The following is a 16,731-nucleotide window of genomic DNA, read 5'->3' on the forward strand; positions in this document are numbered from 1 at the left end:
GATTATACTGTTATACTATTATACTATATTCCTGAAATTAATGGATTATTTTAGTTTTCCTATATCGCCAAGTATATCGTTATCGCAAAAATACCCTGAAATATCGTGATATTATTTTAGAGCCATATCGCCCACCCCTAGTTCGAACCCTCGCTCATGCAGCTTTGCCATCAAGCTGCCGGTGCTCAGAGGGAGCAAAATTGGCCCTGCTCCCTCTGGGTGGGTAGATGGCGCTCTCTCCTAGGGTGATGTCTGCAGCACAGGGCGTCTGTGAGCTGATGTACCAGAACCGAGCCGCTGTGCTTTCCTTTAAGGCTGCTCTGCAATGCTGCATCAGCAGCAGCTCGAAAAGAAGCAGTGGCTGGCTTCACATGTATCGGAGGAAGCATGTGTTAGTCTTTTCCCTCCTGGTGTGTAGGGCATTACTAGTGATAGGGGGAGTCCTAGTGAGTGGGTTGGGTAATTGGCCGTGTAAAAGTGAGAAAATGGAAAAAAATTTAAATAAAATTTTGAAAAAAAAAAAAAAAATCATTTCTATGGCTTTGGGACAGTGAGTGCTATTATTCACTGGTGAACCTTCCCAGGACTGTGTTCCAAAAGAGCACAGACAACTCATCCAAGAGGTCTTTTGTATTTACTCAGGTTGACTTTATCTAATGTTAAAATGTGTCTTGTTAATCTGAAAAATGGAAGCATAAAAAGCGAAAGAAATCTGTAGGGGGGCAAAACCTTTTTTACGTCACTGTATATTAATGAAATGTAATGTAATTTCACTCACAAAGATAGTTAAGATAGGATATTTTGCTATGTATGCTTTTGATACTGTTATTGAATATGATGTTGTTCACTCTCTCTCTCTCTCTCTCTCTTTCTCTGTAGTGTGCAGGTGGGCCTGTGTACCCCTGTATGGACTGCAGCTGTGTGTATAAGAAATTGGGCAGTTTAAATGCTCACATCAGTAAAATGCACATTTCAATCTTGGAGGTGGAGGAGTCAGCCAGCACCCAGGTTACATACTCTTACTGCACTAACACACACACACACACACAAACACACACACACTGTAGTAACTGAACACTTTACCAGCTGCCTACAAGAGACACAGAACCTCATCCCTCTGTGCTGAAGGGCAAATGCATTTTTCACAAAGAAGGAGGACCAAGGACAGTTACCCTGCATTCACTCTGCCAGAAGATGAGTTTGGTGTATCGCCATGGCCAGTTAGACTGCTGGCTTATCTAGCAAGCTAACTACTGAGCGACCAACCCCCCCAGAGACCTCAACAATGTCTGCTATTTTTTTTGTACGCTTCATTTTTCCTGAAAATTATCCCTGTATGTTTGCAAAGATTCATCATAATAAACAGAAAAACAAGAAACAGTGGCTAGAAGCCTCTTTTCCAAGTTCACAACCACACTGGTGAGACTGGAAATAAATTTTCAGTGGGAACCGAAAGTTCAGAGAGCAGAATTTGCGGTCCTCGGATTCCAGCGTCAGTTTAGAATAGGGGTTCTTCTTCACTATGTGACCCCTTTTTAGGGTTTAATTTTTCTCAACCCTGATCCCTTGAAAAGAACAAATGATTGGCAGTAATGCTTTTTTTTTTAATGCAAGAACAAGGCCCAATCCCATTTCACCTCTTGGCCCCACCACTTAGCGCTACCCCTCTGTTTTGCGTGTTCTTGCCTAGGGGTAGGGGGTCCCGAGGGGTAGGGAAAGTGTTAGGTTGGGGTGCAAGCGACCAAAGAAACCCACAAAGTATTTTCCTTGTTAAAAATTTTGATCAGAATATTATGGAAGTTAAATGTGTAGTTTCAATGTTTTATGGGCTTTTTAAAAACCTCAATAGCTAGCTCCCCATCAGTTCCCTATCACAAAGGAATTAAGGATTGGACCATAATTATTCATTGATGCACCACCTCCCCCCTTTCTGAAGACATACCATGACCTAAATGTAACTAGTTTAGCAGCAGTTAGGTTGCTGAACTTTAGCGTTCCACTGTTATATGTCTGTATCAGGAGCTTGAAGAGTTGTCCCAATTCTTAGAGAAAGGAGTTCACCCCTTGCCCTTGTAATTCTTTTCCAGTGGGAGGACCTACACTCAAAAACAAGGGGTAGGAATACAAAAAAGAAATGGGATCGGGCCTTAATGTTATGTCCCACATGTTCCTTAAGAACAATTACAATTTATATTTTATGGTATGATAGGCTTTGTATTTGTTCTTCAAATAATTAACTGCAGAAAATCCTGATTAACACAGACATTTTAGAAATTCTTTAGCATTCCCTTTTCCAAATCGAACCTTTGCCCTTCTAGTAATAGTTTAAAAAAAATCCCATAATATTTACAGTTTTCTATTATTTTTCCAGATTTAATCTGTAATCGAATACATGTTTAAAGTCATAGAAGTCCGTACATCTGTTTTTACCTAACTACCCTCAATTTTACGTATTTTATTTTATTATTTCAGGAAAGAAAACATAAAACATACATAACAGGTCTTAGTTAACAACATTAGTTAATAACATTAGTTATAATAACACACCCAGCATGATGGCTGTGCATTTCCTGTTTCCTATAGGAGGGTGTGGAGCCTGGGCAGGAAGGAGCAGCTGAGGGGGCAGAGGGGGTCACCGATGTGATCCAGCAGCTTCTTGAACTATCCGAACAAGTAACAAACGACAGCACCCAGGCTCCGCCCCCTGGGCCCACCATTACCATGGAAACAGCCATCAACCAGGACATTCTGCAGGTGAGTCTTGTCATCTCTTGAGATTTTAGTAACACTTTCCTGTTCTTTAACTCTCTTTAGTTAGTTTTCTGAGACTTTAACTTAAACGAGTCTGTTTCAGACTTACACAAGATTGTCTTAGGCTTTTTAAATGACTATTGCAATATTATATATACTATATTCTCAGACCATACCAAGATTCACAGACTCTAACGAGACAATCTCAGACCATACCAAGATTTACAGACTCTAACGAGACAATCTCAGACCATACCAAGGTTCACAGACTGTAACAAGACTGTCTCAGACTCTACCAATATTCACAGACTGTAACAAGACTGTCTCAGACTTAACCAAGATTCACAGACTGTAACAAGACTGTCTCAGACTTTACCAATATTCACAGACTGTAACAGACTGTCTCAAACTTTACCAATATTCACAGACTTTAACAAGACTGTCTCAGACTTAACCAAGATTCACAGACTGTAACAAGACTGTCTCAGACTCTACCAATATTCACAGACTGTAACAAGACTGTCTCAGACTTTACCAAGATTCACAGTCTGTAACAAGACTGTCTCAGACTTTACCAATATTCACAGACTGTAACAGACTGTCTCAAACTTTACCAATATTCACAGACTTTAACAAGACTGTCTCAGACTTTACCAAGATTCACAGACTTTAACAAGACTATCTCAGACCATACCAAGATTCACAGACTTTACAAGACTGTCTGAAATGAGATTCACAGACTTTAACAAGTCTGTTTCAGACTTTAACGAGATTGTCTGAAACAAGATTCACAGACTTTAACATTTAATGATACTGATTAAAATGAGATTTACAGACTTTAACGAGTCTTTTTCAGACTTCAACAAGACTGTCTGAAACAAGAATCAAAGACTTTAACAAAACTGTCTGAAATGAGCTTCACAGACTTTAACAGGTCTGTCTCAGACTTCAACAAGACTGTCTGAAATGAGATTCACAGATGTAAACAAGTCTGTTTCATACTTTAACGAGACTGTCTCAGACTTTATCAAGATTCACAGACTTTAACGAGATTTACAGACTTTAACAAGATTCTCTCAGACTTTAACGAGAAGTTATCATATAAATTTGAATATGATATGTATATGAATATGATGTTTTGTTTTCATGTGTGTCTCTCCACAGCAAGCCCTGGAGAACAGTGGTCTCAGTGCCATCCCAGTGCAGTCCGACACACAGAGCAGTGCGGGTTCCAGGCCCGACCCTGCAGTTCCTGTCCCGGCCACAGGGGGTTCCAGCACACCCAGCCAGAAACCAGCCACAACTCATAAAGTGCTAAAGAAGGAAAAGAGGAGCATCTTTAAAAAACCTATACAGATGCCAGGTGTGTGTGTGCTGATTTGATTGATTTATTGATTGATTAGTTGATTGACGCTGTGTGCATGTGTGTTGGTTTAGTAATTGGTTCTGTGTGTGTATGAACTGTGTGGTTAATTAATTAATAGATCAGCTAATTGATTGTGTACGTTTGCAGGCACCATTAGAGAGGAGCGCGGGGTGCGCTGGCACGGCTGCCCGTACTGCTCTAAAGAGTTTAAGAAGCCCAGTGACCTGGTGCGGCACATCCGCATACACACGCACGAGAAGCCGTTCAAGTGTAAGCAGTGTTTCAGAGCGTTCGCAGTGAAGAGCACGCTTACTGCACACACCAAGATACACACCGGTATCAAAGCCTTCCAGTGCCAGTACTGCATGAAGTGCTTCTCCACGTCTGGCAGCATGAAGGTCCACATGAGGCTGCACACGGGTAAGAAACCTTTTTAGTCTTTAAATACAACCTCAAATCAGAAAAATGGACAGTGTAGTGTAAATTATATCTTAAGTAACACGTTCAGGGTTCTCAACTTTATCACATTTATTAATATACAGGTGTTGGACAATGAAACTGAAACACCTGTCATTTTAGTGTGGGGGGTTTCATGGCTAAATTGGAGCAGCCTGGTGGCCAATCTTCATTAAATGCACATTGCACCAGTAAGAGCAAAGTGTGAAGGTTTAATTAGCAGGGTAAGAGCACAGTTTTGCTCAAAATATTGCAATGCACACAACATTACGGGTGACACAAAAGAGGACAAATTGTTGGTGCGCGTCTTGCTGGCGCATCTGTGACCAAGACAGCAAGTTTTGTGATGTATCAAGAGCCACGGTATCCAGGGTAATGTCAGCATACCACTAAGAAGGACAAACCACCTCCAACAGGATTAACTGTGGATGCAAGAGGAAGCTGTGTGTTTACACCTCAGTGATGCAGCATTAATGCAGAAAAAAATTGTCACATTTTGTCACCAACCACAGCTGCGGCTTTTTTATGCGTCACGTGGCACATAGTTACATTTCCAGGGTGGTGCGCATTGAGCTACAATGTAGGGTACGCGTCGATGCATAGGCTATGCCGTAGGTACGACGCTGAAGTATAAATTGGCCTAAACTTAGGAATATTCTTTGATCTAAACACCATTCCACTGTAGCTCTGGCTGTATGTTTAGGGTCATTGTCTTGCTGGAAGGTGAATCTCATTTCCAGTCTCAAGTCTTCTGCAGCCTCAACAGGTTTTCTTTTTCCAGGATCCTCCTGTATTTAGCTCTATAAATCTTCCCATGAACTCTGACCAGCTTCCCAACTCTGTCCCAGCTGAAGATAAGCATCCCCACACCCACAGCATGATGCTGCCACCACCATGTTTCACAGTGGATATGTTATGTTCAGGCCAAAAGTTCCACAGCACCTTCTTCTACATGTTTGCTGTGTTTCCTACATGGCTTGTAGCAAACTGCAAACTGCACTTCTTATGTCTTTCTTTCTTTCAACAATGGTTTTCTATAGGGGTGTGACGAGATCTCGTGGTACGAAATCTCGCAAGATTAAAACGTGACGATATTTCTAGTTAACTTAAACCTGTGTGAGAGAAACCAGTTTGCTAAGTTTGCGTTATATGATTTTGTAAAATAAAACTCTAGTTTTTAATCCATTTTTCATTTTTGATGTTATCTTTAAAATTATGTTATCGTCACATCTCGTTCTCGTGAACCCAGTATCGTGTCTCGTCACACCTCAAGTTTTCTTCTTGACACTCTTTCATAAAGGCCAGATTTGTGAAGTGGACGACTTATAGTTGTTCTGAGGATAGATTCTCACACCTGAGCTGTGGATTTCTGCAGCTTTGTCCAGAGTGACCATGGGCTTCTTGGCTGCTTCTCTGGCCAGTGCTCTCCTTGCTCCTCCTTGTACACTTAAGTACATTTAAGTTTCAGGTTGTATGGTGAAAATTTGAAAAAATAATGAATGAACTAAAGTTGATCAGACAAAACATCAAACATCTTCGGATCACACTGTCTGTAATCAAATAAAACTTAAAGTAAGTGTAATAAACACTGTTATTTTATTTTTATTTGCATTTTTTTGTCTCAACCTTTTCTGAAGGAAGGTTTGCATCCATTCCAGTATTTCAGACCTGCAAACATTCCGAAAAAGTTGGGATAGGGAAAAAAGAATGTTTTATAAAACATAAAAAACATAGTTTGGACAAGATAACTTTTATACATGTATTAATTAAGAGTCAATTTTTTCCTCAAAAGGTTGCAGGCTAATCCCCAGTGACCCCAGTGATGTCACAGCTACCTCATGCCATTATAATCAGCAGAGGTCATAGCTTGCCTTTTATTAAAACATTTTTTTAAGAAGTTATGGTTGTGTGAATACAGGACGCAGTGTTTTCATGAAATGACTGGACTGTTGTTTGCATACAGATCATCTACAATCCCATAAGAGTATCATTATTGCACGTCTGTCAGTAATTATGGATAATTACTGGTAATGCAGGACGGTGGGGTGTGTTGGGACTGTCGTTTTGACCCAGTCTCAGAGCGCAGTAATTAGCATCTGCATTAACATGGCTCTGAGTGACGACGCTGAGGATAATTATTTATAATTAAACATGTCACTCTAAACCAAAGCCAATCTAACACAATGCAAGTTTTAATACGGTCATTATGTAAAACTGCTTGCATATTATGATTAAATGCATAATTTTGCATGGAAAACTGATATCTGATAACTGATCATCTGTTCTGCAAATCCAATTTAGATCATAATAAAAATCTCCATTTCCTCCTCTATTTACAAATATAACATTAGCTGTGTCCCTGTGTTAGCTGTAATAGATAGAAATTTTGAAACTAATTTTGAATGACAAAGAATAAGAAGATTTTTCTATTTTTTTTATTTCATAAGTGTATAAACAATGAAAAATGCACCTTATATAAATGCTCTGGGTACTGTTCTAAGCATAAACCAAATACTGCACTGTTTTATTTTTCAATTAATCTCTTGTCTATTTTGGCAATCTAGAGTGAAAATATTATGGGCCACACGGGCCGAAAAGGACCAGAACAAGAGACTGAATGTGAACAAAAACTTCCCCAAAGGGGTCTTTAATGTCTGTTAAAGAGAACTCTGGTGTAAAATGGACTTTTGTTGTAGTAAAACATGTTAAAAAGCACTTATCTTTGATGAATAGCACACCCCACCGTGTTCCGAGATCCCGAAATTTTAACAGTTTGTCCAAAACTCTTCAAACTGGGTGATACGGGGCATATTTTGCCCCGATAAATCGCTTTTTCCACCATTTTTCCAGTTACACCTCCTTCATGTGTACAGCATCGTCATGACTTTACCTTAAGAGGGCGGCATCCGGCGATTAGCTTAATCTGGGCTGTAAACAGTGTTTTTTAATAAGCTTCTTCTACACTTTTTAAGTTATTAATGCCACGTTTTAAATGTCAGGGCTCTCCGGCTTCTAGCAATGATGTGTGGAGCTACTCTGAGTCTGGATAACGGTGTAAAAAACGATCGGGGAAAAATATGCCCGGTATCACCCAGTCTGAAGGGTGTTTGGACAAACTGTTAAAATTTCTGGATCTTGGAACGCTGTAGGAGAATGGAGTTGTGCTGTTCATCAAAAGTAAGCACTTTTTATCATGTTTTATTACATCAAAAGTCCATTTTACTCCAGAGTTCTCCTTTAACCAACAAAACAAACAAAAACAAGGTTGGAAGTCCAGAAAAATGGGTCGGAGTGGTCACGCGTCCCGAAGCCCAAGTGCTCTCTCTCACCACTTTGGTCCCAATCGGGCAGCCCACACTGCAGATCAGTAACATCCGAGTGAATAATAGCAACAGAAAAAAAGGCAAAAAAGTAAGAGAAAAAATAAAAAACAAAAATAGTTTTTTGTGTAACTTCACTAAACTCTTACCTGAAGTTGGCTGTGTTTAAAATGGAAACATTTTACTGTCCACTCCAATAATTAACAAAAATCTTTTGTTTCTTTTGGATTGTGAGAGCTGGCTGGAGAAGCCAAAACTTGTGCAGCGACCACAGTGAGCCCCCCACCCACCCAACCAAAAAAGTGTCAAAGTGCTTGTGTGATCGGCCTCAGTCAAAAATGCCTGACACATCCTCTGCCCTTTGCTTATCCACTGGCTCTTTGGCCTGCACTAGTGGGACTGTTACCCCTGGTGTTCAAACAATGAAACTGAATTACATTTAATACACAGAACATGGAATTGTATTTTTCCACAATGCCCATCATCAAGTAATTCCATAAGTAAGAAATAATTGGATGTGATATTGTTGACCACAGCTGAAGGCAGGATTGTTTTCTGTGTGTGTTCCTGCAGGTGTGCGGCCGTTCCCCTGTCCTCACTGTGACAAAATCTTTCGGACGTCGGGTCACAGGAAAACGCACGTCGCTTCACACTTCAAAAACATCCAACAGAAAAAACACAAATTCCCTAGAAAACCTCACCGAAACAGAGCAGCCAAAAGCAGCCTTCCAGTGCCCGATATACCACTGCAGGAGCCAATACTCATCACAGACCTGGGTAAATACACACACACACACACACACTCTCACACACACACACACACACACATCCACTTAAAGGAGAAATCCGGTGTGAAATTGACTTGTGGTGTAGTGAAACATAATAATGAAAATTTTTTTGTCGAATAGCCCACCTCCATTCATCCCCAGCATTCTAGAGACCACCACAAAATTTATAAAAAAATAAAACATGAAATGAGATCTCTACTAAGTACTAAGTAACAACATGAAAACAAACATGAAACACTGTACCGTATTTTTCGCACTGTAAGACGTACCGAATTATAAGGTAAACCATCAATAAACGTCTTTTTTCTGGTCTATTTTCATACATAAGGCGCACTGGATTATTATGCGACACTAGTAAGGAACACGGGTGTCACCACGTTTTCCTTCTAATTCAGTTGTGTGGCGAGACCTGTTTTTAAATTTTTAAAAACAAAATACTTTTCTTTTAAAGTCAAACAAGCGCTGGATAGTAATCTACACAGATTTCTCTCTGTTTATTTGTGAGTAAAGCGCTTCCATAAAGCTTAAATTTCCACTAAGGCTGGGTGCAGCAGCATTAGCATTAGCTGCTAACCGTAGCACTAGCGGGACGTAAATGCCGTCTGACAGCGCTACACTGAGGAACCCTGAGTGTTCCGGTCAGCCAGGGCGATATTAGTTAGCGGTTCATCCAAAGTACCTTGTTTTTACACAATAAACACGGATATACTTGCCTCTAAACAGTGAAAGAGCTAATGCTAATGCTGCTCCAGCAGTGCTAGCCAAGGTTAGCAGCAGGCTACAGGCTGATAATACTCACCTCTGAACAGCAAAAGCGCTAGCGCTTAGCGCAGTTAGCGGCTAATGCTAATATAATGATTATGCTAATCTCTCCCTCTCTCTCTCTCTCTCTCTCTCTCTCTGCAGGGCTGATGCAGAGCCAGAACCCACGGGCTGCTCTTCAACAGTACCTGGAGATGGTGGACCGGCCGTATAAGTGCAACTTCTGCAGTAAATCCTACAAGAAATCCAGCCATCTCAAACAGCATGTCAGGTGTGTTACGAAAAAAAAGTAGAGAAGAGAAACCAAGTTCCGATTTCACTTTCACTGTATCTCCAGTTAATAATAATCTACTATAATTGTGCAGATTTGACCATTTTTAGTCTAAAAGAGAAAGTATTTTTCCATTAGACATATCGTATTGACTGGGTTTATCCGGTTGTCCACCATGGGAGTATTGGGAGCTGGGCAATTACCTAAAAATGAAACATAATTGTTTTACTGTTCAAAAAGAGCAGAACAAAATATAACACTTTGCAAATTACAGCAAAACACTTAGAACACACTTGCTAGAAACAAGAGACAAACATAAAAATGCTCCCTAGGACCCTGGACAGTTTTTGTGGCTGCCTAATTTGAAGTAACTGAAGTCACCAACGTTACTCGACATTACAGAAGAGGTTAAATCACTGCTACTGAAAACTTACTTGAGACTACAGAGAAGGTTACTTCAGTTCGTGAATGGGGAACTTAAACACTAAGACCCTGCATCCTCATATGAGGACTTTAAATTTCTGCTTTTAAGTTTATTTTTAACGTTGACCCATTGGCCTCATATGGAGACACTGCTGTACCATCTAGTGGTGACAACTTGACACTCAATTGAAAACAAGATGAAGCCCATTAAAAAATTCTACAGCCAGTCCAAACAGAAACATGGACCAGGTAAAATTCTCATTTAATTTTATGTATTTGAAACTAGTTTATTCATGTACAATAATATCTCTAGCTTTATAGGCACACATTTTTGACAAATGTCAAATAAATAAGTAGACTATATGTTTCCGTTAAAACTTACATTCTCGTCATTGCAAAGACAAAGAATATTTGCATAATTGGTCTGTTTGGAATGAATGAATAAAGGAATGAAGTTACACTTCTATAGTGCCTCTCAAAACACGCAAAGACATATACGCCAATTGCGTGCAGCATACTCTCAACTGGAAACAACTGTCCATCTGGAGAGTGTCCAATTCACCGGATTTCCATGTTTTTGGACTATGAGAGGAAACCAGAGACTGCAAATGAAACCCACAGAGACACAGGAAGAACATTGAACCCAATAACTCTGTGCTGAGATGAGAGGTGAACTACTAAGCCATTTTGCTTCCTTTTCCGAATATACTCTTTATAAAACCAAACCTATTTATTAAGACTTTGTTCAGATACTTCTATTTTTCTGAGCTTCTTCAGCTTAAGACTTAGAGTCTGGGCTGCCAGATGTGGCTGTTTTATATGATGTAAAATAAGCAAGGTTTTTCTGATAAAGCCATTATGTGTTTTTTGTCCGTGCTGACTAAACCCTCTCTGATCTTATGAATCTTCTTTGAATCTACAGTAAATTAGCTGTAATGCTTGCATTCAACTTGTTCAATATAATATACATTCAGGTACATCTCTCTGTTTCTATAGAATACTAGTAATAATTGCCTGCCTCCAGGGTTGGGTTATTTTCCTATTTTAATCAGTGTAGAATTGCAAGCTGAGATATGGCAGGAACTTGTTAGTAAATGCACCTGTGCCAGGAGATTTGTTTGATTTAATGTGTGAAATAGCTGAATCCAGCTCTTCTGCTGTTTTCTTTGCATTTATATCTCTGAAACCTTTTTCTTTTTTTAATTCCTGCCAATTTCCTACCCTAACAGAGGGACAAGGCAATCAGTTCTTTATCCACAGAAAGCAGTTGTGTTTATAGCTTTTCAAAGTATTTTTTTTTTCGTGTTGTCTTAACACTAGATATGATTTAAAATCAAACCATTATTCTTGGATAGAAAAAAATCATTTGATGAGTTTGGTAAATTAATTTAATGGGTGAAACATTTTATTTTTATTTCTTTTTTCAAAGAAAAAGCAATTACTATACTACTATTAAAAAAACATTTATTAAACACTTCCTTTTTTAAATCACAATACATTTGCCTCAACAATGCTATTCTAATAATGATTTTTTAGAATCTTCAGCAGTGCTACTCTAATCATAAATTAACCTAAGCATTTATGCTCAAGTAATGCTTTTATCTACCTCAGCAGTGCAGTGTTAATCGTAACTTTACCTCAGCAGTGCTGCTCAAGTCACTTCAGAGTGAAACTTAAAAAGAGACAACATTCTTAAGCATTAACATTTACTAATGTTACTTAATGTACCTTTATTGTAAAATGTTACTGAATGTGAAAAGTAGTAGACAGTGCTGCTTTGGGAGCACAAGTTGATGACCAAAACATGTTCTACTACAATCCACAAGTGTTAGCAAAGAGATTAAGAGATTAGTACATCTATCTGCTTTATGCCTCCTGTATGTTTGAATTTGTTAAAACTGACTAAGACTCCCCTGTTTACCTACGGTTTGTGTGTGTACTCAGGGCTCACACTGGAGAGAGGCCGTATAAGTGTGTGCAGTGCAGTAAAGGCTTTGCATCATCCGGCGTGTTGAAGGCTCATATCCGTACACACTCCGGCCTGAAGGCATATAAGTGTCTGCTGTGTGACACAACCTTCACCACCAACGGCAGCCTGCGGCGTCACATGACCACACACAGCGACATCCGACCATACATGTGTCCCTACTGCCAGAAAACCTTTAAATCATCACCCAACTGCAGGAAGCACATGAAAACACACAGGTGAGGAAATAAACCCGAACATACCCACAGTGCAGAAAACAGTATCACGTCACAAAACTGCAGGAAGTTAATGACAACACACACATACACACACTCACACACACACACACAGACAAATAAAAAAAGTTTACAGACAAATTACCTGAAAAAAAACTTTAAAATCAGCTTTCTGTCTACTGTGAGACATTATTTTTCAAACCATACAGATACAGCTCTGGAAAAAATAAGAGAGCACTTAAAGATGATGAGTTTCTTTATTTTTACCAAATTAATTTTACCAAATATTTACTGAAATAATCAAGATGAATGCCATCAAACCAAACTGAACTGTTTGAATGTTTGCACCAGGAGTGGCATAAATTTATCCAAAAGCAGTGTGTAAGACTGGTGGAGGAGAACATGCCAAGATGCATGAAAACTGTGATTAAAACCCAGGTTTATTCCACCAAATGTTGATTTCTGAACTTCTGAAATATGAATTTGTTTTCTTTGCATTATTTGAGGTCTGAAAGCTCTGCATCTTTTTTGTGATTTCAGCCATTTCTCATTTTCTACAAGTAAATACTTTAAATGACAATATTTTTATTTGGAATTTGGGAGAAATGTTGTCTGTAGTTTATAGAATAAAACATCAATGTTAATTTTACTCAAACATATACCTATAAATAGCAAACTGATTCAGTATGTATAAGCTCAGCAACCTAGCTGCTGGTTAACTTGTTAATTTTAGGACATTTTATGTCTTCAGAAAGTGGGCAGGTGTTGCAGCGATTAATTATTATTGTACATTCCTTGATTTCTCTCTAATGGGGAGCTGAAATTAGTTTTTATTAGTTTTATTTTACTATTTCACCTTAAATGATTTAACAAAGGGCTGGAGGATGCAGAATTTAAGGTGGAATGGGAAAGTTAGTTAGCTACTGAGACGAACTGCTAGCAATTTTTTGATGCTTGTTATGAAGAAAATGTCCATAAAACATTGAAGCTACATATTAAACTATGGTATTATAGTGAGTATCGTAATTTCTAACGAGGAAAACCCTTCATTTATTTATTTATTTATTTTTGGTTGCATTAAAATTGAATCACTCATGCAGTAAATATCCAATGGTAGACTCTAACCTATTTGAATTCAGGTGGTGACGTTTTTATTTATTTTTTGCTTCTGTGATTTTTGACACAGTTTCACACATTAATATCTATAAACATGGGCTCTGGACTTACATGTATTCGTCTTGGCAGGTATGAACTGGCTCAGCAGCTCCGACAGCAGGGCTCGTCAGAGGCTGCACCTCTGGAGGACCCCATGGGCGGGGTCAGCGCAGTGGACGGAGCCAACTCTGTGGAGGACCCGATGGGCGGGGCTAATGCAGTGGAACACACAATGGGAGGAGCCAGTACGGTAGCACATGACCTTCAGGTGGAAATGCAGGTGGGGCCTACGGGGCTAAACCAGTCCACTTCTACCATGGGGGCGGAGCCTCAGGCCATGCTGCAGGTAGTGGGTGGAGGCCAGCAGGTGGCGCTGCAGACACAGCTCGGGGACAGCACGCTGGTGCAAGATGCAGGTAAAATCCACTGTGACAGCACACGGTTATTCATTCTGACACACAGAAATGCTTCCCTATTCACCCCCTATACAATTCTATTAATGCTGAATACTACTGATCAGATCTGATTTTTGTGTTTTGTATAAATAATACAGCTGCACAGTTTAGATACCATGTGCTGCTCATTAATGCTGAAGTAAAATCTCTTTATTTTTACTAACAGTTTAGTTATTATAAAGAGACATTTATTTATTTTAGTCATTTAATAAATTTATTGATACCACCTTAAAACAAGACTCTTTTCATAAAGGGTTTATAAACAGTTTATAAAGAAGTTTATTAATGGTTCTAAATTGGTTCAAAGTTGTGAATACTTTATAAACATTAATAAGCACTTAATAAACACATACATAAAAAGAACAACAATGACAATGACTTTTTTTTACATATATAGTATAATAATAATATAATAATATTTGTTATTAATATTTATAAACCCTTTTTTTTTGAAGTGGTACCAAATTACTGTGTTAAAGTGTGTTTAATACCTTATAATGGACATTTTGTGTGTGTGTGTGTGTGTGTGTGTGTTTGTGTGTGTGTGTGTGTGTGTTTGTGTGTGTGTGTGTGTTTGTGTGTGCTTGTCACATTGTTTTTAATGAGCAATATATTGTCCCAGGAATTAGAACTATAATGAAGAACAACTTTATTGTCATTTAAAGTCATATCAAGATATGATAAAAATACAATTATCAACCAGCCCTACCATCCTCACTCTGTCATTCTACTCACTACCTTTGGCAAAATTCATAAAACACAGAGATTTATTGTGACATTATAAAGAAGTAGCATTGCGCTAATCGGGTTGTTTATTCATAGTCTATTCTATCTATCTGTGTTTTTTTTTTAACATTTTATTATGTTCTCAACTTCTGCAACACCAGAAATACAGTCAAAAATACAATCTACTGCTCCAGTCCTGTTTTTATATGAGATTATGAATCAAAAGTTTTTCTCAGGGTAAATGTTCTGTGGGGGAATGCTATATAACCACACAATAACAGCACACACTGATAACAGTGGCACTTGGATTCGAAAAAAAAAAGTGTTATTGTGTTAAAAATAGGCTCTCCTGCTGCTGTGTGTGTTTTCACTCCCCTATTATCCCTCAGGCATAATAACTCGCTGCCTCTTCCCGGTGAGCTGTCTTATCTACAGTATCTACATATTAGAAAATTAAGCTTTTCCACTTGTCAGAGATTTGAGATTTTGAGGCGCGAGACATAGACCAGTCTGTGTCCCTCTGAGCAGCAGAATTGATGAGCAGATGTGTCCCTTTTGACCTTGTGTGACAGGTTTTTAAACCTTCAGCGAAGCTGTTGACTTCTGTCGGGAACGACGACGGGTTCTGTTTTAGGTCACCGCTGGACTGGAATTTAAATTTAAATATGCGCTTTCTTCGCTCGTCAAGTTTGATAAAACACTAGAGATAAAACCCCTCTGTGGAGGAGAGCCTGAACATAATTATGTGCGGTTCACCTTCCTCTGAAGGTTGAGGAGCTAAAAAAAAAAAAAAGGCTTTGAAGAGACCTGAGAGTACTCTTTAAGAGAAAGTGTTTGGTGTGAACAGTCCTCGTTGATCTGTGTAGATTGTCTGTGATGTTTTTCTCAAGAGGAAGGACAAGAAACACAAAAAAAGGACATGGTGCTTCAAGTTTGAGGAGTGTGTGTCTGTGTCTGTGTGTGTAACAGGCGATCAGTTCTTCTTTATTTGAGATCACAGTACAGGCATGAAGAGCTAACCCATTTAAATGCTGTCACACTTAGGGCTGGACCAAGTCGTTGCTTATTAAAATACCTTACAACCAAGGTTACCGCCCACACAGAAAACAGGGGCTGTGTCCCAAATCACGCGGTACTAAAAAAGTAGTTAAGAAAAATATATAAATATATAGACATTCATTTATGTAGTAAATAAGATAGATTTGAAACACAGGCGATGATTTTTCTGGAACTTCTATTTATCAGCACTTGAAGCGCAAGAATCCCAAATTGTGCAAATTGTCATTTTAGGTAGTTTTCACATCTGAAAGTCTGTACCAGAGTCCAAAGCAAGTTTCATGCATTTGCAAATGTGTAAAAAGTATTCACATTTACATTATTTAGGTATAAATATGGATACTAGGATTTGAAATACTTCTGTAGAAGTATCAACTCAAGCTTTTTACATAAGTACTGTATTTTTCACACCATATATGTATTATAAGGCGCACTATTAATAAACGTCTATTTTCTGGTCTGTTTTCATACCGGATTATAAGGCGTATTTTAAGAAACACTATAAGAAACTTCTAATTCAGCAGGTCTCACCGCTGGGTGGTGGTGGGGTGGGTTGACAAAGTTAAGTAAAGTTAAGCTAAGTAAACAAAACTGCAATAAAAAAGATTTTCTTTTAAAGTAAAACGAGCGCTGAATATTAATCTACACAGATTTCTCTCCTGAAAACTGTTTATTTGGGTGAGGAAAGCACTTCCGTTTATTTACAGTAAACTTAGATTTTCGAATTTCTCACTTCATCACTAAGGCTTGAGCATTAGCATTAGCGGCTAACCACTAGCTAACATACTGAGGAACCCTGAGTGTTCCAGTAAGCCAGGGTGACATTAGCTAGCGGTTTGTCCTACGTAGCTTTTTGTTTTAACATGGTAAACGCGCAGACTATAGTCTGATATACTCTCCTCTGATTGGCGAAAGAGCTAGTGTGGTTAGCGGGTAATGCTAATACTGCTCCAGTCTCAGTGCTGGAGAACTAAACTGAAACTGTATAAATCTGTACTTC

General features: G+C 38.8%; 1 protein-coding gene across 3 annotated transcripts in view; it reads left to right on the plus strand.

Moving 5' to 3' along the window:
* LOC103023088 (zinc finger protein 236) overlaps positions 1-16,731 on the plus strand; it is a 78,342-nt gene that overhangs the window by 13,431 nt on the left and 48,180 nt on the right. For all 3 annotated transcript variants that reach the window (XM_022673168.2, XM_022673169.2, XM_022673170.2), the window contains exons 7-14: positions 880-1,008; positions 2,584-2,754; positions 3,916-4,114; positions 4,265-4,537; positions 8,467-8,670; positions 9,588-9,714; positions 12,082-12,342; positions 13,585-13,910. In XM_022673168.2, the coding sequence (XP_022528889.2) occupies positions 880-1,008; positions 2,584-2,754; positions 3,916-4,114; positions 4,265-4,537; positions 8,467-8,670; positions 9,588-9,714; positions 12,082-12,342; positions 13,585-13,910 (1,690 nt within the window). The remainder of the gene's footprint in view (positions 1-879; positions 1,009-2,583; positions 2,755-3,915; positions 4,115-4,264; positions 4,538-8,466; positions 8,671-9,587; positions 9,715-12,081; positions 12,343-13,584; positions 13,911-16,731) is intronic.

This window comes from Astyanax mexicanus, chromosome 4 (assembly GCF_023375975.1).
Source record: "Astyanax mexicanus isolate ESR-SI-001 chromosome 4, AstMex3_surface, whole genome shotgun sequence".
In the NCBI taxonomy this organism is placed as follows: Eukaryota; Metazoa; Chordata; class Actinopteri; order Characiformes; family Acestrorhamphidae; genus Astyanax; species Astyanax mexicanus.